We start from the raw sequence: 24924 nt of genomic DNA, 5'->3' as shown, positions 1-24924 counted from the left end.
GCTACAAATAAACAATGGTTAACTATTGGAAACAGATCAGTTTTCAGAAAGTCCTGTAGAAAATTAGACTACAGCTTTTCTTAGTACTTTTGAATGCCTCTGCTTGAAGCTAAAATGGACATGTACAATAAAACACAGAGATTTGACTGCATCAAATAAAAATTTCGCTGATGAACAACAGGAGAATAATTCTTACTATAAATGATAATCAAGTAAATGATTTGAGCACAGCTCCTGCTTTGAGTGCAAGGGTGATTTTTAAAATAAGAACCCATAACACACTGTGTCCATGCATCTCGTCACGTGACGTCTGTTCATGGTCAGCCACTCTTGGCTAGTCTCTCACTAAGTAGCCATTATGTTTTACATCTCATCCAGTATTGGTTGTATGGTTATACTGCTTTGTTTATGGATATGCCAGTCAGTAATCCTGCTGATTGTGAAATGTGCTCTGTTATTCTGTTCTTAAATGCCAAACAAATTTGTTCTGCTGAAATTCAACAGCAGTTTGTTGAAGTTAATAGTGCAGGTGTAATGAATGATGGAAATGTGCATAAATAGTGTAGGCTGTTTAATGAAAAACGAACAAATGTTCGTGTTGAAGAATGATTTGGATGGCCTATTATCACGAATGAAGGCTTGACCCAAAACATTGATGAGGCACTTTGCTAAAGCAGGCTCTTCACTATTGGTGAGCTGAATCAGAAATTTCCCCAAGTTTCAAGATCGGTAGCTTTTCCCGTTGTTACTGACAAACTTCACTACAGAAAAGAAAAAAAAAGTGCAAGATAGGTGCTGTGGTAGCTGGCAGAAGAACACAAAAGAAAGCAAATGGCACATTCTTGTTTGTTTTTGGAGTACTATCACAAGGATGGTGATGAGTTCTTGGTCACATTGTGACCAGTGATGAAATGCAGATTCCGCACTACATTCCAGAGAATAAACGTCAGTTTATCCAGTGAGTGGCATCATTCAAACTCCTTGATGAAACCGCAGAAATTCAATCAAGAACCTTCAACATGGAAAATCATGATCATGGTTCCTTGGGACCAGAAAGGCATACTTCTGTTAGACTTTTTGCCAAAAGGACTGACAATATATGCTTAGAGGTACTGTGAAACATTATTAAAGCTCAGGTGCATTATTCAAAATTGCCAGTGAGGGCTGCTCTTTAGTGGCGCCGTTCTGCTTCACGGTAATGCTCGGTTTCGCATTGTGGCAAGAACAAAGATGCAACTGGACAAGTGTCATTAGGAATTACTGGATAATCCACCATTTAGCCCTGGCTTAGCATCATTCGACTTTCATCTGTTTCCAAAACTGAAGGAATGTCTTGGTGGAAAGTGCTTGGAAAATTATGACATATTGAAAGAAATTGTTACTAAGGTTTAATGGTCAGGTAGGAGAGTTCTTTGATGCTGGAATCCAAAAGCTGCTGCCACAACTTGACAGATGTTTTAATGTTCATTGTGACTATGTTGAGAAGTGAAAAAATGTGCATATTGTAGTTTGTGATACAATTTAGGTTCATAAGTAAAGTTTCTCTCTCCCCCTTACAAATTGGTTCTTGCTTTAAAAATGACCCCTGTACGTCATGGGTATCATGTCCTGACACTATGGACATAATCCTTCACTTCACGTAGGGTGCCTAGGGTTTAGGTAAATTATAATGACAATATGTTTTTCACATAAAGACAGTAAACAAGTTTAAGGAAAAGTTTTTTGCTTCCTTTATAAGTATTCCTTTGCACATATTAACCACAACCACAGTTTGTATCTGATTACAGTTATATTACAAATGCCTCTCTGTGTGCTGTAATGTAACTGATCTAGTCCTCATGATCTCTGTGGGAGTGATATGTGAGGGGTTGTAGTATATGCCTAGAGTCAGCACATCTGCTGCTATAAACAGTACTATATTGCTCAAATTTAACATGTTATTTCCTTGGAGGACAAGTAGGCTTGCTGTTGGGTTCTGGTTGCAGCCACCTTTCTGACAGTACACTGAAAATAAATTCTCTGTCATCTTGATTTCATCTGATTGTTGGGAAAAAAGTTAATGCTAACTATTTGTTTATCTACAAAAAATTAGCAGTAGTATTAACAGCCTGTGTCATGTAATGCGCAGTGGTGTTGTAATTTTACCTATGTTTTTTGTCAGTTTTATGTACAGTACTTAAAACTACTTCTGCCCTTTCTATTGTTTCCATTACTGCTGGGCATTGTTCTGATAGTGCACACCTAACTGGATTAGAGAAAAATGCTGCCCTGCAATTCAGACACCAAACAGATTGCTCATAAATTCTATAAAACAAACTCTGTTTTCTTCTGTATCACTCTGCAATACTTTACTGCTGTAAGAGTTCTGATGACTGCAGCAGCGTAGTGGCTGAGAAACTGAACTGCCATTTTCACATTTATTTTCTGGAATTTGCTATCAGAGCCCTTTAGTTTCAAGCTCTGTTGGACATTAAATATTTAGATGTCCAGATCATTACATAATGAAGTGCATGTTCACAGCAAGGAACAATTTAGTAGTGAACACAAAATCGCAATGTTTGCATGCATTAGTGTTATCTAAATCTTGTTCTGTCATGTTACCTTACTACTGAGTAAATTCTTGGGAGCCAGACATAAAGTAATAGAAAGAATGGCAGAGAGCACTAACACATTGCTCAGTTAGGCCTGACTTTCACCAGAGCGAACACAAGCAAACAAAAATTCTCTCTGGTGTAAACAGTGGGGGAGCGCAAAAAAATTTGTTTCTGTTCAGTACGTATTTACTGATGGTTGCTCATGTTCATCTGCTCGTCAGTTTTTTAGAGAAGCATCAAAGGAGGAAGATTGTGTCCTATTACAGAGAGTATTCATCTGTTGTTTTGCATGTGAACTACTTTGTTATTCATTGGTAATTAATGCTCTGATTTCAAATTTCTTCTTAAAGTGTTAAGAGGAACTACTGAAAGGTGTCAGCCGACATATGTGCCATGTTTTAGAATAATGCAAAAGAAGGCTACAGCTGCATTTCAGTTTTAAGAGCAGTACCTCCACGCATTTCGTAATCATGCACACAGTAATACTTACATTCCTACTCCAGTTAGCTTGCTTTGTCAAAAATAGTGGACAAAATAATCCTATCCCAATATCAATGATTCATATCATAGCTGTAATCAGTGTTATTGTGTGAAACCTGTGTGAGTAGTAGTAGAGTTGGCATGCTATGCTTGTTCTCTTATGTTCAATTGCCTTCCCTCCAGTGTAAATGCTTGTTCCAGGTACACAGGAATGTTTGTGAACACTGGCAGATTGTCTGTCAATGCTCTTAGCTTGTATTTGCTTGCATTCACTGTGTTGTAATTGAGGCTTTACTCTCATTCACTCATGTTCACTTCTCTTTGCTCTAGAATACAGCAGGCTATAGAACACAGAAATGATATCATACAATGATTTTTCCTTTGTTGTGAACTTTTGTCATAATATATTTTTTTAATCAAATCATTGCTGCCACCTCACTAAATTTTTATTATATGTTTATTTCACTATAATAATTTTGACTGGAGAACTATATTAAAATGCAAGGTGAAAACTGAAGTAGTGCTCCTTAAACCGTGTTGATCAAATATTACCATGTTATGCGCTGCACTTTGTTATTCATACATTTTATCGGTTTCAATTATTTACTTGCACTTGAAAATGGCTCTACAGCTGAGTTCATGATAGCGGAATAAACAATGAAAAGACAGTGTCACATTTGATCCACAATCATGTGGATATTTTCAACCTTGTACTGCAAAACTGCCTCTCCCCGATGTTATTCAATCTGTATATTGAGCAAGCAGTAAAGGAAATAAAAGAAAAATTCAGAGTAGGTATTAAAATTCATGGAGAAGAAGTAAAAACTTTGAGGTTCGCCGATGACATTGTAATTCTGTCAGAGACAGCAAAGGACTTGGAAGAGCAGTTGAACGGAATGGACAGTGTCTTGAAAGGAGGATATAAGATGAGCATCAACAAAAGCAAAACGAGGATAATGGAATGTAGTCAAATTAAATCAGGTGATGCTGAGGGGATTAGATTAGGAAATGAGACACTTAAAGTAGTAAAGGAGTTTTGCTATTTAGGGAGTAAAATAACTGATGATGGTCGAGGTAGAGAGGATATAAAATGTAGACTGGCAATGGCAAGGAAATCGTTTCTGAAGAAGAGAAATTTGTTAACATCGAGTATAGATTTAAGTGTCAGGAAGTCGTTTCTGAAAGTATTTGTATGGAGTGTGGCCATGTATGGAAGTGAAAACATGGACGATAACCAGTTTGAACAAGAAGAGAATAGAAGCTTTCGAAATGTGGTGCTACAGAAGAATGCTGAAGATAAGGTGGGTAGATCACGTAACTAATGAGGAGGTATTGAATAGGATTGGGGAGAAGAGAAGTTTGTGGCGCAACTTGACTAGAAGAAGGGACCGGTTGGTAGGACATGTTCTGAGGCATCAAGGGATCACAAATTTAGCATTGGAGGGCAGCGTGGAGGGTAAAAATCATAGAGGGAGACCAAGAGATGAATACACTAAGCAGATTCAGAAGGATTTAGGTTGCAGTAGTTACTGGGAGATGAAGCAGCTTGCACAGGATAGAGTAGCATGGAGAGCTGCATCAAACCAGTCTCAGGACTGAAGACCACAACAACTGCAAAACGTGCAGATTTTCAGCATTACTTTCATCACACTGACCTCGATCTCGTCTGTTACTAATTAAGTTAGCATAGCAACCTGAAGTATTGCAAAGGTTATATAAAGCAGCAGCAGTAATGCAGTGATAGCTTAATGACATTACTCTGTTTATTAAGGATTCCATAATGTTAAAGCAATTATTCTAATAATCACATCTAATGTCTTTTTTAAACACCATTATTCATTGTCTTATCAGGTATGGTTACAACCACAGGTGTTTTGCAAATTTAGGTGTACTCATTATGATTCAATTTATTTGCAAATGTCCTTGTTTGAAAACCAAAGAAATAACTCAAAGTAATAGTATTAATTAGTAAAACACTTCACTTCATGAGAGTTCAGTGAGAACTTTCAGATTAAAGTTGCTCACATCACTTTAATATTTTACACATTTATAACTAGAATTATGTGTGTATTATAAACAGCACTGCATGCGGAGCATATGGATGAACCAATTTATTAAAAATCTGCAAAAGACTTTACAGGAAATAGAAAATATTTAAAACAATATTTGTTTTAGAGACACACATGTGCTGCAGTGCAAACATTTGGTGTTGGCACAAGAGAAAATAATTATCCACCATAAAAACTCAATTCTAAATTTAAAATAGTCAATTTACATGGAAGCACACCATTTATACTAGAAATGGGAGAAAAATACACAGTAAGATTTGTTGATCTAAATTTCTCAATGAAAGAGAGAAAACATACATAACATTTTTTAAGAAATAAACATATGCGAACTTGTCTATGGACAAGTCTTTGTATCACCATAGAACAAAGGTAATGTACCTACAGACTACTACTACAAACAGCAGTTCACCATCATTAAGTAAAATCAAGCTCTAGTGAAGACTGAAACAGTAACTATTCTGCAAAAACCAATTTCCAAATTATTCACATCAATTTCCACAAAATTAAGTTGTCGTAAGTCAAAATTACCACTTTGTGAGAACACAGCTGCAAAACTTTTGTTGCTCTTGCCCCTGTTTAAGACATTAACCAAGCATTCATCATTAAGGGAGCTATATGAAAATTAAATAAAGATTTGAACCCAGAAACTTCCAAACAACAATGGTGGAGAGAGAGAGAGAAAGAGAGAGAGAGAGAGAGAGAGAGAGGAAAAGCCCTGTGATGTGAACCACAAATAGAAATCAAATTTCGTACTACGAACCTGATCTTATCTGTGAATTTAAATCTCAACTTTGTATTTGTTACAATGGCATACTGAAGGGACACTAAACACCAAATGTCTGTTTAGTAAATGCAAATGGCAGACTTGGCTTGAGCAAACCTGAAAATTGTGGAATACTTGCAAAACATTTTGATCAGTTTCTTAACTGTTCAAAACCAGTCCATAAGCTGAAATCCTCAAACAATAAAATCTAAAAGAAAATTAACCTCTGTCTATCAAAGAAACTGAACAAGTAACTAAAATCGTAAAAAAAAAACAATGAAGCTAGAGGAGAAGCCTATTAAAGTGAAACTTTTGAAACAGTGAAAAAAGAAAAAATAATAGAGAGCTATTTAAAGAAATCTTGAAAATGAAAAAAATCGCAGGTGAGTGGAAGGCAGCCTAAATACATACACTACATAAGAAAGATTACAAGCAAGACATTTAGAACTACAGAAGAACTTAACTGTTGTGCGTTTTACAATAAATAGTTTCCAAGATTCTAATAAACAAAGTGGAAGCAACACTGGACAGTCATTTTGGTGAATATCAATGTGGTTTTATAAAAGGCAAATTATTCATGGATTCAAAAGAGTTTGTAGCAATGTTTGCAGATTTCAGTTAGACCTTTGTTTATATTAACAGACAAACTACTGACAAAATAAACTGAGAATTTGATGTAAAGTCTAAGTGAATAAATCTCATTCATGAAACACTTACAGACAATATCTAAAGTAAAATTTAAGGGATAACTGTCTCAGCCTTTCAAAAAACATAGGCTGTTCATCCAGGTCACAACAGAATCCTTCAGATCTTCATCATTTGTGAAGCATTTACTGACAAGATGCTCCACCAGTTTCTGAAATGAGAGAAAGACTGACAGTGCCACATCCAGACTGTAGGGACGATGTTGAAAAATGTCCCACTGGAATTTCTCATGCAGTAAGGCTTGTCTCTTCTGGGCAGTATGTGTGCATGCACTGATGTGCAACAGAAAAATTCCATGAGAGAGCTCGCCTCTTCTGTGGTTCTGGAGAATGCTAATGCAGTGTCCATTCTCGCAGTTTTCTGGTCGTCTGTGAGCATGTGTGGCACTCACTGTGCACAGATTTTTTGGTACAGTAAGTGCTGAGTGACAGTTTTGTGTGCACTGAATGAATCTCTTCCTGACATTGTTCATGAGTGTTACTACTTGTGAATCATCAAGTCTCTTGAATGATGCACTCCAGCTTTTGTTTTTGTGACAACGGAGAGTAGCCTTGATCTCTCTTCATCTTCCATTCGTAAACATTTGCTCCACATTGAGACACTGGCTGTATTCATTACACCTTCAACATAAATGGTAACAAGTTTGTGCCGAATGTCACAGGGTCTCAACATTTTCTGCCTGCAGAAAACAACTGAAACCTCCCACCTCACAGTTGGTGGGATTGGCTGTCGGCACAGCCATGGTGACAGCTACCTCTGCACCTACCATGTGACAAAGTCCAACTTACAACCACATTTGGCAACTATCTACATAACACTGAACACCAGAAACCAATGAACAGCTGCCACAAGACAGGTGTGCAGACTGTATGCAGAAATGTGGTTTACTTCCTGAATGGCACTCGGAGATGACATTTTCATACAATTGTTTTCAAAATTTTATGCAGGGGTGATGAATTAAAACAAAGAAAGATGCTAAAGAATTATGCTAATGCAATTAAAAATGTAATAGTGTATCATACTTCAAAGAAAAACAAACTGTTGGAGCTACTTACGTGAAAAACTCAGTGTAGCTTCCAAAAAATTGAAAATATATTGCACGTAGTGACAAATAAGAGGGGGAAATAGTTATTCCGCTCCACATTATGAAACAAACATGATGTACAGCACCATACATGTCTCAGTATTATACATAGTCTGTTACTTTCAAAAACAGTGAAAACTATTTGATTGCCACTGTTTTAGCTGATGATTGGTACCTGAGTAACAGCACTGTTTGCTAAAAATAAATTGGTAGATAATTCTGATTGGTAATAGTCGGCATCATTTCAGTGAGAACTACCAAAAGATATGACAATACTGACATTAGCATAGGGAAATAAGAGCAAGACAAAGTAAATAGGCACCTAGAGAATCAGAAGTTGCAGTGTTGTGTTTGTCTAAATTCCCTCATATATATTTTGAGATCAGACTGAAAATTGCAATCTCCATTTCTGCTTTTTGTTTAGTTCCTATAAGAATTGTGAATCAAAATTAAATAAGTGTCTATGTAACTTAAAATGTGAATAAGTTGATTTTTAACATTTCACTTTGAACAGTGAGTGACTGGAATTAATGGTTCTTGCAGGTCACAAATTTCAGCAATAAAGGCATAGATATGTCTCTCAGAGTTGCATCATTGGATTATCTTGGAGTGGTTGCAGCAAGGCTTAGAAAGGATGCTGTAATCTCACAGCTGAAATTAAATACAATAGACCAGATAATTCAAGAGATTAAAGCTGAAGAACAGAGAGAAAATGAGGATAATTGCTCAGGAGATAAGAAAATCAAAACAGTAAGTATCCACATACTGAACTATTGCATTTAAATGGAAAGTACATCTTACATTTACAGTAACACCACCCATTTCTTACAGGAAAAGAATGGAACAGAGTTAGATCCGGAGGAAGAAAGAACGCAGTTCCTGCAACGTGTTTTGCTTGACTATTTGGCAGTTAATGGCCAGAATGACCAGGCACTGACATATGCAAGACACTTCTACTTAGCTCAGTGGTACAGAGATGCTACTGCAGAAAAGAGTCGTCCATCCACAGGAGCAAAATTGTCTCCAAATAAAATGCTTACAAAAAAGAAGAAAACCAGGAAAAAAAGAAAAGGTATAGAGCAATTCAGTTGCATTGTTAATTTCACATTATGTACTTGTATTTTGACTCCTGTCAACAGAATTCACAAGAAGTCAGTTACCTTTGTAATTAATCGTTTTTGTATTTTTATGATATCGTGGTGGTGGTGGTGAAATATTAGTATATTTGCACATTACTAACAACACAAATGTCATAGTCTTCTTACATGAACAAAATATAACCATCTTAATCATTTTGTAATAATCTGAATTTGCGAGTCACATTTGAGATTTTCAGTATATTGTTTCAATAAAATTTCTCAGGCAACATTAATGTTTGGTTAGAAACAAAATACTCAAATCAGAGTAGACTCAGCTAACTTCTTTGTGGCCATTTTCAGGAGAAAGTAGTGAAGAAGACAGTCCAAGCAGCTCTGATATAGAAGATGCAGAAGATTCAAAAGTGGATAATGAAAGCAGTGAAAAGAAAGCACAGTTATACAGAGTAATTGAACTAAGAAAGCAGTTTCTCATCAGCAAAATAAGACCATTTGAGGACAATGTTGGTGTAGGAAAAAGAACTCAAGTTCTACAAACTTACATTGACTATGAAAGTGCAGAGCTCATTTCTAGGTATTTAGCATCAAAGAGACCATTTTCTCAAAGTTTTGATGCCTATCTCAAACATGTAAGTATATTATTCTCTCTCTCTCTCTCTCTCTCTCTCTCTCTCTCTCTCTCTCTCTCTGTGTGTGTGTGTGTGTGTGTGTGTGTGTGTGTGTGTGTGTGTGCACTTTCTTGGCTTCAACTAGAAGCTAGGGCACTAACACACAGGTTGATATGCTGGAGTAGTGGGTAACATGAAAATATTTTTTGAGAAGTGTAGAATATACACCCATTCACATCTTCTTTAAAAAAACAGGTTTGGCAGCATTTTTTTTTTTCAAAACAAAAGAAAGTGTATGTTGGTATCGTTGTTGTTGTTGCTGTTGTGGTCTTCAGTCCTGAGACTGGTTTGATGCAGCTCTCCATGCTACCCTATCCTGTGCAAGCTTCTTCATCTCCCAGTACCTACTGCAACCTACATCCTTCTGAATCTGCTTAGTGTATTCATCTCTTGGTCTCCATCTACGATTTTTACCCTCCTTGCTGCCCTCCAATGCTAAATTTGTGATCCCTTGATGCCTCAGAACATGTCCTACCAACCGGTCCCTTCTTCTAGTCAAGTTGCGCCACAAACTTCTCTTCTCCCCAATCCTATTCAATACCTCCTCATTAGTTACGTGATCTACCCACCTAATCTTCAGCATTCTTCTGTAGCACCACATTTCGAAAGCTTCTATTCTCTTCTTGTCCAAACTAGTTATTGTCCATGTTTCACTTCCATACATGGCTACACTCCATACAAATACTTTCAGAAATGACTTCCTGACACTTAAATCTATACTCGATGTTAACATATTTCTCTTCTTGAGAAACACTTTCCTTGCCATTGCCAGTCTACGTTTTATATCCTCTCTACTTCGACCATCATCAGTTATTTTACTCCCTAAATAGCAAAACTCCTTTACTACTTTAAGTGTCTCATTTCCTAATCTAATTCCCTCAGCATCACCCGACTTAATAAGACTACATTCCATTACACTCGTTTTGCTTTTATTGATGTTCATCTTATATCCTCCTTTCAAGACACTGTCCATTCCGTTCAACTGCTCTTCCAAGTCCTTTGCTGTCTCTGACAGAATTACAATGTCATTGGCGAACCTCAAAGTTTTTACTTCTTCTCCATGAATTTTAATACCTACTCCGAATTTTTCTTTTATTTCCTTTACTGCTTGCTCAATATACAGATTGAATAACATCGGGGAAAGGCTACAACCCCGTCTCACTCCTTTCCCAACCACTGCTTCCCTTTCATGCCCCTCGACTCTTATAACTGCCATCTGGTTTCTGTACAAATTGTAAATAGCCTTTCGCTCCCTGTATTTTACCCATGCCACCTTCAGAATTTGAAAGAGAGTATTCCAGTTAACATTGTCAAAAGCTTTCTCTGAGTCAACAAATGCTAGAAACGTAGGTTTGCCTTTTCTTAATCTTTCTTCTAAGATAAGTCGTAAGGTCAGTATTGCCTCACGTGTTCCAACATTTCTACTGAGTCCAAACTGATCTTCCCTGAGGTCGGCTTGTATCAGTTTTTCCATTCGTCTGTAAAGAATTCGCGTTAGTATTTTGCAGCTGTGACTTATTAAACTGATAGTTAGGTAATTTTCCCATCTGTCAACACCTGCTTTCTTTGGAATTGGAATTATTATATTCTTCTTGAAGTCTGAGGGTATTTCGCCTGTCTCATACATCGTGCTCACCAGATGGTAGAGTTTTGTCATGACTGGCTCTCCCGAGGCCATCAGTAGTTCTAATGGAATGTTGTCTACTCCCAGGGCCTTGTTTCGACTCAGGTCTTTCAGTGCTCTGTCAAACTCTTCACGCGGTATCTTATCTCCCATTTCGTCTTCATCTACATCCTCTTCCATTTCCATAATATTGTCCTCAAGTACATCGCCCTTGTATAAACCCTCTATATACTGCTTCCACCTTTCTGCCTTCCCTTCTTTGCTTAGAACTGGGTTGCCATCTGAGCTCTTGATATTCATACAAGTGGTTCTCTTCTCTCCAAAGGTCTCTTTAATTTTCCTGTAGGCAGTATCTATCTTACCCCTAGTGAGACAAGCCTCTACATCCTTACATTTGTCCTCTAGCCATCCCTGCTTAGCCATTTTGCACTTCCTGTCGATATCATTTTTGAGACGTTTGTATTCCTTTTTGCCTGCTTCATTTACTGCATTTTTATATTTTCTTCTTTCATCAATTAAATTCAATATTTCTTCTGTTACCCAATGATTTCTATTAGCCCTCGTCTTCTTACCTACTTGATCATCTGCTGCCTTCACTGCTTCATCCCTCAGAGCTACCCATTCTTCTTCTACTGTATTTCTTTCCCCCATTCCTGTCGATTGTTCCCTTATGCTCTCCCTGAAACTCTTTACAACCTCTGGTTCTTTCAGTTTATCCAGGTCCCATCTCCTTAGATTCCCACCTTTTTGCAGTTTCTTCAGTTTCAGTCTGCAGTTCATAACCAATAGATTGTGGTCAGAATCCACATCTGCCCCAGTATCATTATAAATGCCCATAAACAATGCTGTCTCTCTACAAAATTTTCTTACAGAACCTTCCCAAAGAACGTGTAATGGAATCTTTACTGTTTGTGTTGTTTGAGAGCATGTGTCAGCCCATACAACTTGAAAGAATTTTGTAAGAACACACGGAGATAAATTTTCTGGAAATCAATGATTTGTATTACTCTCCCAAAACCTTGTGATGTTACAGTGTCATTTATTTATGTACAGCACCATCAAACTCAAGTTTTTACTGTCATAGGTACAATAAGTGTTCTAAAGATTTAGTTTAGTAATTTTCTTAGGAGATGGTATTGTAATTTTAAAGTGAGTTTCCACTGCAGGTTTCTTAATCATATATATTATAGTTAATCATAAAATACCCATCAGGATATAACCTTAAATTTGTCGTGTTTATTGTTTAGATCATGACACTTTTTCATAATGTCTGCTTCTGAAGGCCACTGTAAATGAGCAAACTGAATTGTCAAATTCATTGTTCCTTTCCACTGGTTCCTCCAACAACCAGGCGGATATAACACCAAAGTTTTTCTAATTTAACCTCACTTCTGAAGCAGTGGTTATGCTGTTGTAAAGTGTTTTGACACCAGTAGGAATGGCTACCAATGCAGACAAAGCATTTCTTGCATCTATTTTAGCACTGAATATAAAGAAGAAAAAGGAAACAATACGCTAGTCCAGGGACTGGTTGAAGTTGAGAAATAATTATATCCATGGAAAACTAGTGGAAATTTCATTGTCTGTAAAAGAACCAGAGAGCTTATTTTTATTTATTTATTTATTTATTTTAATTACATTCCTGCTGCATAGAATATTTATTTTCTTCTCAAGGTCATCCTGTGTAATATGTGGCTAGGAAGATGCAACACCTCTATCATTTTGGTAATTGTCACTGCTATTTGTTTTTAACTATATATTCTTTTGATCATAGTTCCCGCAAATGTGGAAACTCGTGATACAGTAAGAAAAACTCTTTTCTCATTAAACATGGAAGGTGAAAAATCAACAAAAAAAAGTTGGACATCTTTTCAAGTCAGCTATCAGTCAGACTTTCTTTCACACACATCAGGTATAGTCCAAGTTTGACAAACATGTCAAACAAAGCCACACATTGCCAAATAATTTGACAAACTAGTGGAGTTTGACAAATTGTTTTATTGGTACAGTGGCCTGTATGGTGTCAGAATGCAGATATGTCTGGTTACTAAAATTTTGCTAGTACTGTTTCTTTTGTTCCAAAAGCATTTTAATTTCTCTACCAATGTCCCAAGAACAGACACTGTTGATGACCCACAGCCGAACAAAATACCTGAAAATTTCTTCGTTGACTGTGAATTTCTTGACATTAGATGTATTAGGTATAGATTTACTACCAGATAGTGAGGCATGAAAATTTGTGCCAAACTGAGACTCAAACTCGGATTTCCTGCTTATCGCAAGTGGCAGCCTTAACCGATTTGGCTATCCATGTACACTCCCTGTACTGACCCGAACTTCTTTATGTTGCACTGTCTATATCCTTATTTTGTAGTCCTCTATATTAATTACCTAATGTTTGCAACATTACTTGGTATTACAAGCCTAGATGGCCATACAATGATATCAACCTTGTTCTTGATTCCTCATTGTCTCATTCTCCGTATTGCAGGAATCAAAGTAATGTTGTGAGCATCAGGTGATGAATTAAGTGGACTAAAATATAAGGTTGTAGACAGTGTGATGAATGGATGTTTGGGTTGATCCAGGGAGTATTCTCAGACAGCCAAATTGGTTAGAGTGACCACTGATGATAAGCAGGAAATCTGGGTTCAAGGTCCATTCTGGACAAATTTTCATGTGTCACTATAGGGTAGTAGATCTATACCCCCACCCTCACTTTCCTCTCCCAAATTACATTCAACAACACAAGTAGATATTAGATGTTCATACATAAATTGCATGTAGTGTCTGCATTGACCACGTAATGTTTTATGCTTGTCCTGGAAAGTGATCTGTCGACAAGTATGTTTGTATCTTCTTTATGCAGACCTAAAAATTATAGTTCTCTGATATGACTAAGGAGACATGGTGTACTGGAAATCAGAAACATGAAGTTAGTGGTTTATAAAATTATCATTCTGAGATGAGGACTGTCCTCTGGAAAATTTATATGTACATTTAGGAAGAACAGAATTTTTTTTTCCGAGGTCTGCCACTGCATATTTAACTTAAACCTAGGTAACCAGCTGTGTTGTTTGTCATTCATTCTTGTCCTTTGTAGGGACCCAGACTTCTCGATACATCTAAAGAGAAGACAACAGAAATAGTGTAAGAGTTCTTACCAGTCTTAAATGTTACGTGCTTGTAATTATCATAATGTAGTACAAAAGTTTCAGATATTTCAGAGTTAACAGTTAACAGGGTAGAACGAGTGATAGCCAAATGTAGCATTACTATTTAGTATTTTGCTTTTTGTGTCAAGTGAAGGGAAAAAAAAGATACTGAGTAATGAAAATGAAATGGCTGATGTAAGGAGTATGTGGAAAGGTGACAGGGTAAACATGACAGGATTGACAGATCACTCAAAGTTACATCTTGAGAGAGATACACACTCTGAACAAGTGAAATAGAAGATGAACATGTTTCAGATGCAGTGAAATTATCAACACTATAGGGGAAGTAAAGTCAATGGCTAGTCACATAATAGTTTCACAATGCAAAGGTAAATTACATTTCACTATGAAGTAAGTAGTGTAATAGTTGTAAAGAAAAAAAGCACAAATGCAAACAAGGATGAAAGAAAGAGACTGGTGCTAATAAGACAGAAGGATATGGCATGAAAGGGGCCAAAGAGGAGCTGATTAATAAGGGATGATGGGGTGTAGGTATAAATAGCTCAGGTCAACAGGATGATTAAAACCTTCAATATGTTCCAGAGCTGTTTATCATATTTTTACTTCTGATGAGCAGGTATTGAATAAAAGGTGCAAATGATGATGTTAATGGTGAAATAATAATTGAAAGAGTTTGTGAATTGTAATGCATATTGGAGTACTACTTGCTTTCGCTACAGCCTATCTGTAGATATGTTGTATTGCCATTGCCCTACTAAGAGTTCTGGGTGTGGAATACTACATGGTCACATTATAGTACTACACAAAACTGCAGTTATTAATTTGTTTACTTCATTTCTGTTCAAAGGCAGCTCATTCTACATCCTGCTTTGTTTTGAGATGAAAGACATGGACCTTTGCTCGAAATTGATACAATCCTTTGTGTGATTGTTTTGTTAAATTTAAAACTGTATCTCAAATTTACCATCAGACATTGAGCTCAATGTTTTATTTTTTCCATACAGATTTTGTGTGTTCTCACAGAGAGTTCAATAGCAATTCGAACTAAAGCAATGAAGTGTCTCACAATGGTTGTAGAGGCTGATCCAGCAGTTCTGGCTAGAATGGATATGCAGTGTGGGGTTAGCCATTCCTTCCTTGACCATTCCACATCTGTTAGAGAAGCTGCTGTAGATCTAGTTGGAAAATTTGTCTTGAGTCGGCCTGACCTTATTGACAAATATTATGACATGCTTTCAGCAAGGATATTGGTAAGTACAAATTTGTGTGTTTGTGATAATGGTCTTATCTGTTTTTTATGATTATCTTTTCTATGTGGCCCTTTGAGTGAAACACCTTGTGTCTGGCATTTTCTTTTCAGTTACTGAAATACTAACATTTTTATTTTCATGGAGGTCGTAATCTTGATGCTTATAGTGAGCATGGTTAAGGCTTTACTATTGAAATATACTGTATTTATCTGATGAGAAGACAAGATTTTTTTCTGAAATTCATTATTCGAAAAATACAGGGCCATCTTACATTCACAGATTAAACTATTGCTGCTGAGGTTAAGATTTTTACATTGTTTAATAAAGTACAAATGGGTTGTGTTAGATTTGTAGATGAAGCTTTGTCAACTGAGGTCACGTGCAGATTTATTTTGAAGAAATATGAAGTGCAGGCTTTTCAAATGATATTCATATTTGAAGAGGCTCAAGATTTTCCAATATGCTGAAGCGCTCGATACAGTATCGACATTGCTAGAAAAGTTACATGACATTTGACTCGCAAGACGCTAGTGCAAGGGATACGTGAAAAACTATGAACTACCCACTACAACAGAATATTGCTCTCCTTAAAAGTTCACAAGTCTGTGGAACACAGGAGGGAATAGTAGTAAATTCTATCATCTTAAAAACTCTTGTTTTATTTGAACGGGTGTGCTATAAAAGTTCTAATGCATGTATAGAAACCATGTACAAACATGAATGCTGCTTTTTAAGGAAAGGTGTCATTCAAAAGCGGAAATTTTGTCCTTCAAAAAACATTACTTGATTGCAAATGGAGAACAATATTTTATTTCTTTATGAATGGCTGTACTGATCTTCTAAGTGGTTTCCAAATGAGAAATTTGGTTGATGCTTGTCTGTTAGAGTACCGTGTAAAAACGTACAAGCTTTTAATCAGCCTTAGAATATGACAGTGATATTCAGATGAAACAAGTATGAAAATTAATTGAGAGTGAAATGTCTGATAAGGAAACTAAATTTCTTTAAACTGATTGTAATTGTTGTCATGAGACTAAATTACAGCAGCAAGATCCATTGTGGCAATAGTACAAACAGATGTCAGTAGACCGCAGGGTGAGTGAAAGTTCGAATATTGGACTGAATCATCGATCTTTTATTTATGTATTAGTAGTTGTTGTTACATATGACTTCCATCCTCAAAAATATTGCAATCCATGTTTCACAATTGCTCAAGCACAGCCCTATGGAGAAGTTGGAGGGGGAACACCTTATACCATCTCGCCTGAGAACTAGATGAGTGGGGAGGGGAAGCACTGAGCATGCAGCAAATTACATCATGTTGCCAACCGTGGGAATCTGTACCGTGTTCTTAAGGCCTTTTAGTTGCATCTACCATGTTTAAACTGCAGTTTGCCTGCATTCATGTGTATTCAGAACTGAAGTAACTTTAAAATTGGACAAATACTGAACAACAGTATTTATTTCTGCAGGAGATGGTAAAAATCGAGATAGGGGCCAGTGGCATACTTAAACATTTTGTGCTGCAATGTTGTCGACACTTACTGTTACATGTGACAGGAACAAAAGGGGCAGATGATATGTTCCGAAGCAAGAGACTCTCACATCGGTCGAGAAGCAAAATCCGATACGTACTCAGATAAAAACAGCTGTGTTCTCAGGTCCCACGGTAATGACAACCTCAGAAATTGCAGCATAACTGGAAGAAATGGCCAAATATTTGCGACAACAAAGATATAAATTTCACAGCTGTACCACAGATATCAGGATTAGTAAGCAAAAAAAATGTAGAAGAGAAAATAGTTCACAAATTAGTATAAACTATTTCTTTTCATTAATTTTATTTCTCCTTTTCTTATTTCTTACCAAAATGTAGACAGTCAATAAATGGCATCTTATATTATCGTATACTTGGGTAAATATGGTAGCTTCACTGCTAGACAGTTCTGTTATGTAGAAATTGTTTGCTAATGGGAAAAACCTGCTGAAGACACTGTGTATAATTAATAGTCCAACTTTTCCTGTTCTAGGACACTGGAGTAAGTGTGAGAAAGCGAGTCATAAAAATTCTTAAAGATATTTGTATGGAGTGTCCAGATTTTCCAAAGATACCAGAAATCTGTGTTAAAATGATACGTAGGGTAAATGATGAAGAGGGTAAGTAGCTGAAAAATGATGAAGCTCTCTGTTACAGATGATGGATATGAAATTGTTTCTAATGGTTTTCATGGTTGCAGGTATTAGAAAGCTTGTTATGGAAGTGTTCCAAAACATGTGGTTCACACCAGTTCGTGAGCGACCTTCATTAGATACTACAGCACTTTTGAGGAAAGTGATGAATATTACTGATGTTGTTGCTGCTTCACGAGATATGGGTCTGGAGTGGTTTGAGCAACTTTTACTTAGTGTAAGTAACATTTTTCCTCCTACTTATTTTTTACATTTGCATATGTAAAGAGAATAATTATCTTGTTTTTGAAACTTAATCTTGGGAAATTATTCAGATGTCAGTTAACTTTATGGTTTTTGTGCCAAGATCACTAGTGATGCACAATGGCACAGACACCACTGCAGAGTGAAAGATTCATTCTTTAGATCCTTAATGATAGAAAATATATGTCTTCAAATGAAACAGTACAAAACATTGTTCCAACCAGACCAGTTAAAATTTGCACAAGTCACTTTGTGATAATGTAGTGAGACATCTAAGGACATGAATGGAGTGCCCAGCAGGCAAGGTGATGCTCACCATCCTTTTTGATGTCCGAGGTTCAATACTGATTGGAATTCCTCAAGCACAGAAAAACCACTAAGTGATGTGTGCTGTTCGTATGCCGGTCTATCAAGAATGAATGGCCTGGACTGCTCACTGAGGGAGTGATTCTGTTCCAGGATAACATTCTTACAAATGTCTCTAAGGTCACACAAAGTGTAATAGCCAAGTTCAAATGGGAGCAACTTGAGCATTTGCATACAACCTAGACATAGAAATAAATTCTTTGAACAGGGTATTGTTCAGCTCATGAAAAAGAGGGAGTGTTGTGCTCAGGCCCCTGGTGATTATTGTGATTACTTTGAATAAAGACTTCAGTTATACCCACAGTGTTGTTTTGTGCCTTCTCTTTGAACACGCTTTGTATGTAACGATGCTTATGCACTTGAATGAAAATAGCTGTGTATGGACATGTGCTCCAAATTTGTATATTATTGTTTCATAAATTATTTTCTATTAGACACAAAGAATGTTATAAGAAGCAACAGTACCATTGTATTGTTAGATGCCCCAAGTTAAAGAGGCGTTTTTTGGTGCTCCATTATTTTCACTGTTTTTAATGAGATAAACTGGTGCTACATGGTTGGACTGGGAAGAAACCTTTACATGTGCTACAGTGCGAAGTACTTTCTGCCACGCACTTCACAGTGGTGTGCAAGCTTTGTCTGTAGAGATCTTAATTTCAGTATGTAGACACTGCAAAAATTGTTATTTGTACCAAACCTTACATTAAGACCTGTAATTCTTGCAGTAGAAGTTAGCACTTGGTTGTGGGCATTTATAGTTAGCATCACATTGTTGAATTAGTAAACATGATAGTCCCACTAATAATAGTTTTACCTAAAGAAAGTTTGTTTCTTTGTACTGTGTTACTTCTTGTGCAGCATTGTTGGTTAGTGGGTTCACATTTTTATTTTCTGTTGCAAGATTTGGTGTGGTACCATCTTGTGACCTTACATAAACAAGAAGAATCTTGGGGCTACTCTTCTAATATGCTGGACCTTTATTTGAATTTCTGTCATTGCTGTTCAATTGCTACACTTTTGTCATGCTCCCTAGAATAATATAGTGATCGGTAACAGTAAGAATTTGATTTCGAAGCTTTATAAATGCTACTCACACTAAGTTTTCAGTTTTAAAATCATTGGAATATATCTCAAATAAACATGCAATATGTTTGCATATGAAAATGTGAATAAGTTGGTGATATCCAAGAGGTAAGGTAAGAGTAAAGCTCTGCCTTCTCGCCGTAGGTGTGCCAGTCGATACAGGAAGTAAGGGAAGTTTAAGTTCCACCTTCTGCTCCTAGGTGGGCCAATTGGGCCTGACCCACCACTGTGACATCCTCTGCCAATGGCAACATTTGCAGTATGGAGGGATAAATGGTCAGCAGACTGCTTTCCCGGTCATTATTGCGTTCATTGCTTTTGAGCCTGCCACTAATCGGTCATGTAGCTTCTCAGTTGGCCTCATGAGGCTGTGTGTGCCCCCTATCAGTCCCCTCACCACAGAAAAATTGGGAATTGAATCCAGGTCCCCCGCATGGCAGTAGGACAGTCGGTCGCTCTGAGAACTCGACTATAAAGTCGAATAATATACAGGAGAACACTACCAGAAATTACATGATAGAATTGGTGGCAAATTTAAAATTGGTTATATTTATGAGACCTGGTGTCTTTCATGCAATAATCACATGAAAATCTAAAACATTTTCTCTCACATTGTGGACATTATTCCAGAAACAACTTGCCATGGATTATATTATACACTACACTTTACATATTCCTCAAAACATTGACAGGGAATGGAGATGTCTGTCAGTGAAATTTATAATCTACATACTTTATCTTCATCTGGTCACCTTTTTTCTCATTTACATCATGTTTCTTCAAACATGTTTTTATGAGTGAAACAACAGCCAGTGACCATCGTATCAGTTGAACACCTCGCGTGTGTGTGTGTGTGTGTGTGTGTGTGTGTGTGTGTGTATTCTGCTTTGGAGGAGGGCCTTTTTGTCCAGAACTTAAAAGTTTAGTAGTCTTTTCATTGTGTGTGTCTGCAACTCAACATTACTTTCTCAGTTTAAGGTACTGTATCATCATGTATCAGTCCCCACTACAGTTGGTGGAAACTACTGTAGTGGCAGCAGATTTTGTGCATGGATAGACAACCGGAATGTGCTTCTTGGGATTGAGCTTGTGAACAGAAATTTCAAATGTACATAAATGAAAAAATAATTAATTATAATATTTAAGTACAGTCTGATGTTAAGTGGCTTGCCAGTTGTTTCTTAATTGCAGGTGCTCTGGGGTGACTGTTAATTGTTTTTGTTGATGTCAAGTCTCCAGAGTAATATTTTAAAAGTAATTGATCCACAGAATGTATTGAGTGTTAAACATTTTGTAACTAAATATTATATTTTGAGCATTGATTTCTGTGTTGTTGTTTCTTCAGTCTGAAGACTGGTGCGTGATACAGCCTCCATGCTAGCCTGTCCCGTGCAAACCTCTTCATCTCTGTGTAATTACTGCAACCCGCATCCATGTTAATCTGCTTGATGCAGTCAAGCCTTGGTTTCCCTCTACAATTTTTACCGTCCAACACTTACCCCTGTTACTAGTTATACAATTCCTTGATGCCTCAGATGTATTGCATCAATTGATTACTTCTTTTGGTCAAGTTGTGCCATAAATTTCTTCTCTCCTCATTTCAGTTCAATTTGATACATTCTTATTAGTTATCGGATCTACTCATCTAATCTTCAAAATTCTCCAGTAGCCACATTTCAAAATATTCTGTTCCCTTTTCTGAGTGATCATCATCCACATTTCAATTCCAGGAAGACTACATTCCAGACAAATATATTCTAGAGAGAGTTCCTAACTTCAATTTGTTTTAGATGTTAACAAATTTCTCCTCAGGTACCATATGTTAATCTGACCTCCCTACAGATACACCTATGATGGAGTTGCAGCTGTGGTGTGGGCAACTGTATTATTGAGGAACATGAGATATTCCAACCCCACTACCACAACCTGCCCCCCACCCCTCCTGCTTCAAGGTCTATGGTTGATGGGAGGGGCTGGGGGATATATTCGTTCATATTTTTTATTACTTCCCAAACACTGTTGCGCATACAGAGGTTTTACTTGTTCACAAGAGTCGGAGCTGGTGTTAATACTCATCATCTCTCTACAATTCATTGAAATATGTGTATCCTCTGTGTTGTGATAAATAGTGAATACCTAAATCATGTTGCCAAACTTAGGGTTGTTACCACTGGATGCTGATGAGAGTTGCTGTTGCTCTAAACTACGCAGCTACTTTAGTAGCCATTATTTGACAGATTGAGGGAATATTCTGTATTACAGGAAGGTGGATATTAACATTTCTGTCTGGTTCCAGAATAATATTACACACTTCATTTGTAAGCTGAAAAAATTGTCCAGATATTAGTTAAGCAAGTCACAAAGGAGATGGAAAGTGTTTTAAGTTGGAACTAGTGTAAGTTTATATGGTGTACTCTTACTGAATTGGACCTGCTCAGATTTGCAGGATAAGCTACAGGGAATTTTTTTATCTCCAGCCTGCTATTCCACCAAAATGAAGCATTTTAATCAACATTAAGAAACTTCCAGAATGGTAGCCATACTGCTTGTGGTTACCAACTTCTCAAGCAAACTTGAGTGCCCAGGACTCAAGTGATCCGTGTCGTCCAGTTGTACGAATCACATTTCTTGTTACACCTGGTCAATGATCATATCAAAGTATGCCATCATTGTGACAATTGGCTGCTAGAAACATGTATCACACCAGTAACACAGGCTGTTGGGTGCAGTATTATGCTATGGGTGACATTCTGAGAAACTAGAATTCTATGGTATCAAAGGAAACAGTCTCAGACTATTAAAAGCTTATCTCAACAACCGTAAACAGGTAGTTTGTGTTGGTAAGGAAATGTCAAACATAGAAAATGTTAAATTAGGTGTGCCTCAGGGATCCGTACTGGGCCCCTTCCTGTTTCTGATTATGATCAATGACCTCCCCTTGTTTATTAGATCCACCACTGTATTGTATGCAGATGATATGACTTTTCTCCATAGCAGTAACAATCTTAATGATCTTAAAACCTGTGCTGAAAATACACTCACTCACACAGCATATTGGTTCAGAGCAAATGGTTTCCTGCTAAATGAAACTAAAACTCAGCAGATAATCTTCGCTCTAAGAGACAAGCCACTATCTGGCTCAGATAGTTCTGTTAAATTCCTGGGAGTTTATTTAGACGAAAAGTTATCCTGGGGCCAACATGTAAACTATATTAGTAGTAAGCTATCTAGAATAATTTATTTATTAAGACAACTCAAACTGTGTACCTGAAACATACATCAGATCATCTTATTTTGCATTTTTCCATAGTATAATATCTTGTGGCATTATCTTGTGGGGTAACTGTAGTCATATACATGACATCCTATTATTGCAGAAGAAAGCCAGTAGGATAATTACAAATTCTTCACATAAGGCTCACTGCAAACCCTTATTTACTAAACAAAAAATTATGACGGTAATAAACATCTATATATACAATGTCTTAATCTTTACGAAGAAGAACCTACAAGATGTAAAATGTAGAGAAAATGTACATAGTTACAACACAAGAAGCATCAAACACATATACAAGCCTTACCACAGATTATCAAAATCAATTAATAGCTATGAAGTCACAGTGCACAAACTATTTAATAAGCTGCCACATGTGATACAGGATCTTCCTGAACATACATTCAAAGAAAGACTGCATGAATGGTTTATTACCCACCCATTCTATGACATCAATGAATTCTTCAACTGTAAAATGCGGTAATCCAACAGATTGTAATATAAGCTAAAATATTTCAGTAGTCAATACCTTATCACACTGTATTATAAATTCTATCTTCATTTGACATTGTCAATTGCTGTAATGGCCTAAAAACAATAAAATCTTTATTATTTTTATTTATTATTACTATTCATTTGGGTTTCCATAGGACCTATGGTAGTAATTGGACACCATGCCAGCTGTAGATTACGTGAAAATTGTTGCAAACCACCTGCATCCCTTCATGCTTGATGTCTTCCTTGACAGTGATGACATGTTCCAGCATGATAACTCTCATTGTCACAAAGGCCAGAAATGTGCTAAGGTGGATTTGAGGATCATGATAGTGAACTCACATTGATGTCTTTGTCAGAAAATTCACCAGAACTGAACCCAGTGGAATACCTTAGGGACAAAATTGGGTACCAGGTCTGAGCTTACAAACCAGTGGCCCTTAATTTCCAGGAGTTGTATGACATGTGGGAAGCCTATGGAGGACTTGTCTGATCCATACAATGCAGAATAACTGCTGTATTGTGTCCCAAAGGTGGAGTGCATGCTATTGAGCAAGTGGTGCCATACAATGCAGAATAACTGCTGTATTGTGTCCCAAAGGTGGAGTGCAAGCTATTGAGCAAGTGGTGGTGGTGGATTTGTTGGATTTGCAGCTGGTATACAGTAGCTTGACACAGTATTCCAGTGCTCGGTGTGGCTGCCATCTTCAAGTGAGAGCAGCATTCTGACCTGAAGATGGTAGCCACATGAACCTCTGAAATATTGTGTCAAGATAACTGTAAGACCTGGTTGCAGGCTTTGCAATAATATAATGAATCAGTACACTGGAATGTTTGTGTAGTCACATTGGATGATCATAATGTTGTGGCTCATCTGTGTATATTAAAACTGACAGACTGATTGACATATAGCTAAAACCATTGGTCCAAGAAACATGAAATTTGGAGGTATTGTGGGCATCAGCTGAGACAGGATTTTTCAAAGTCGACCACTAAGTATATGAAATTTTGCTTGTGAGACTAACTTGTAGCACTGCCTGTCCTGTTATAGTTTGTGTGTAGTGCCTCTGCTATGAGGATTGCGCAGTGGCCCTTGTTTGTATGGCTTTCACAGTGTGTTCAGAGTATATCACTAGGAGAAAGAATGTATACCTTTGGACATTTGTAGCAAAAAGCATAAACAAACAAGAGCTTTACAATAACTCTGAAAATGCTTATTACAGTAGTCTTGCAAAGCTGTTGAAAAGTAACTGTCACCAAAAGTGAAGCAGTGTTGGTGAAGTAGCCAAAACAAAGCAGGCCGTGCTGAGGGAATTAGAATTAGGAAAAGGGATATGAAAAGTAGGACACCCATTTTGTTGTTTGGGCAACAAAATAAGACAATGACAGAAGTAGGCAGTATATAAAATGCAGACTAGTAATAGCAAGAAAAAGTATTTTTCAAAAGAGAAATAGGTTAACATGTAATATAAATTTAAGTGTTAGAAAGTCTTTCTTGAAGGTGTTTTTCTGGAATGTTGGCTTGTACAGAAGTGAAACACAGATGATGAACAGTTCAGACAAGAAGAGAATAGAAACTTTTGAAATATAGTATTCCAGAAGACTGGATGGATAGACTGGATAACTAATTAGGAGATACGGATGTGAATTGGGGAGAAAATTTTTTTGTCATACCTTGATTAAAAGAGGGAATTGGTTGATATGACAAATCCTAGGGCATCAAGGAATTTCAGATTTGTTGTTTAAGAAAAGTGGAGAGGTGC

The 24924-nt window shown here is 36.9% G+C and overlaps 1 protein-coding gene across 1 annotated transcript in view; it reads left to right on the top strand.

Annotated features, from left to right (window-relative positions):
• LOC124721517 (nipped-B-like protein) overlaps positions 1 to 24924 on the top strand; it is a 121049-nt gene that overhangs the window by 46322 nt on the left and 49803 nt on the right. Inside the window, exons 15-20 of the mRNA XM_047246534.1 lie at positions 8239 to 8445; positions 8527 to 8767; positions 9135 to 9421; positions 15265 to 15510; positions 17541 to 17667; positions 17748 to 17917. Of these exons, the coding sequence (XP_047102490.1) occupies positions 8239 to 8445; positions 8527 to 8767; positions 9135 to 9421; positions 15265 to 15510; positions 17541 to 17667; positions 17748 to 17917 (1278 nt within the window). The remainder of the gene's footprint in view (positions 1 to 8238; positions 8446 to 8526; positions 8768 to 9134; positions 9422 to 15264; positions 15511 to 17540; positions 17668 to 17747; positions 17918 to 24924) is intronic.

Source organism: Schistocerca piceifrons, chromosome X (genome assembly GCF_021461385.2).
Source record: "Schistocerca piceifrons isolate TAMUIC-IGC-003096 chromosome X, iqSchPice1.1, whole genome shotgun sequence".
NCBI lineage: Eukaryota > Metazoa > Arthropoda > Insecta > Orthoptera > Acrididae > Schistocerca > Schistocerca piceifrons.
The sequence above is the reverse complement of the archived record's forward strand: the minus strand, read 5'-3'. Positions and strand labels throughout refer to the sequence as shown.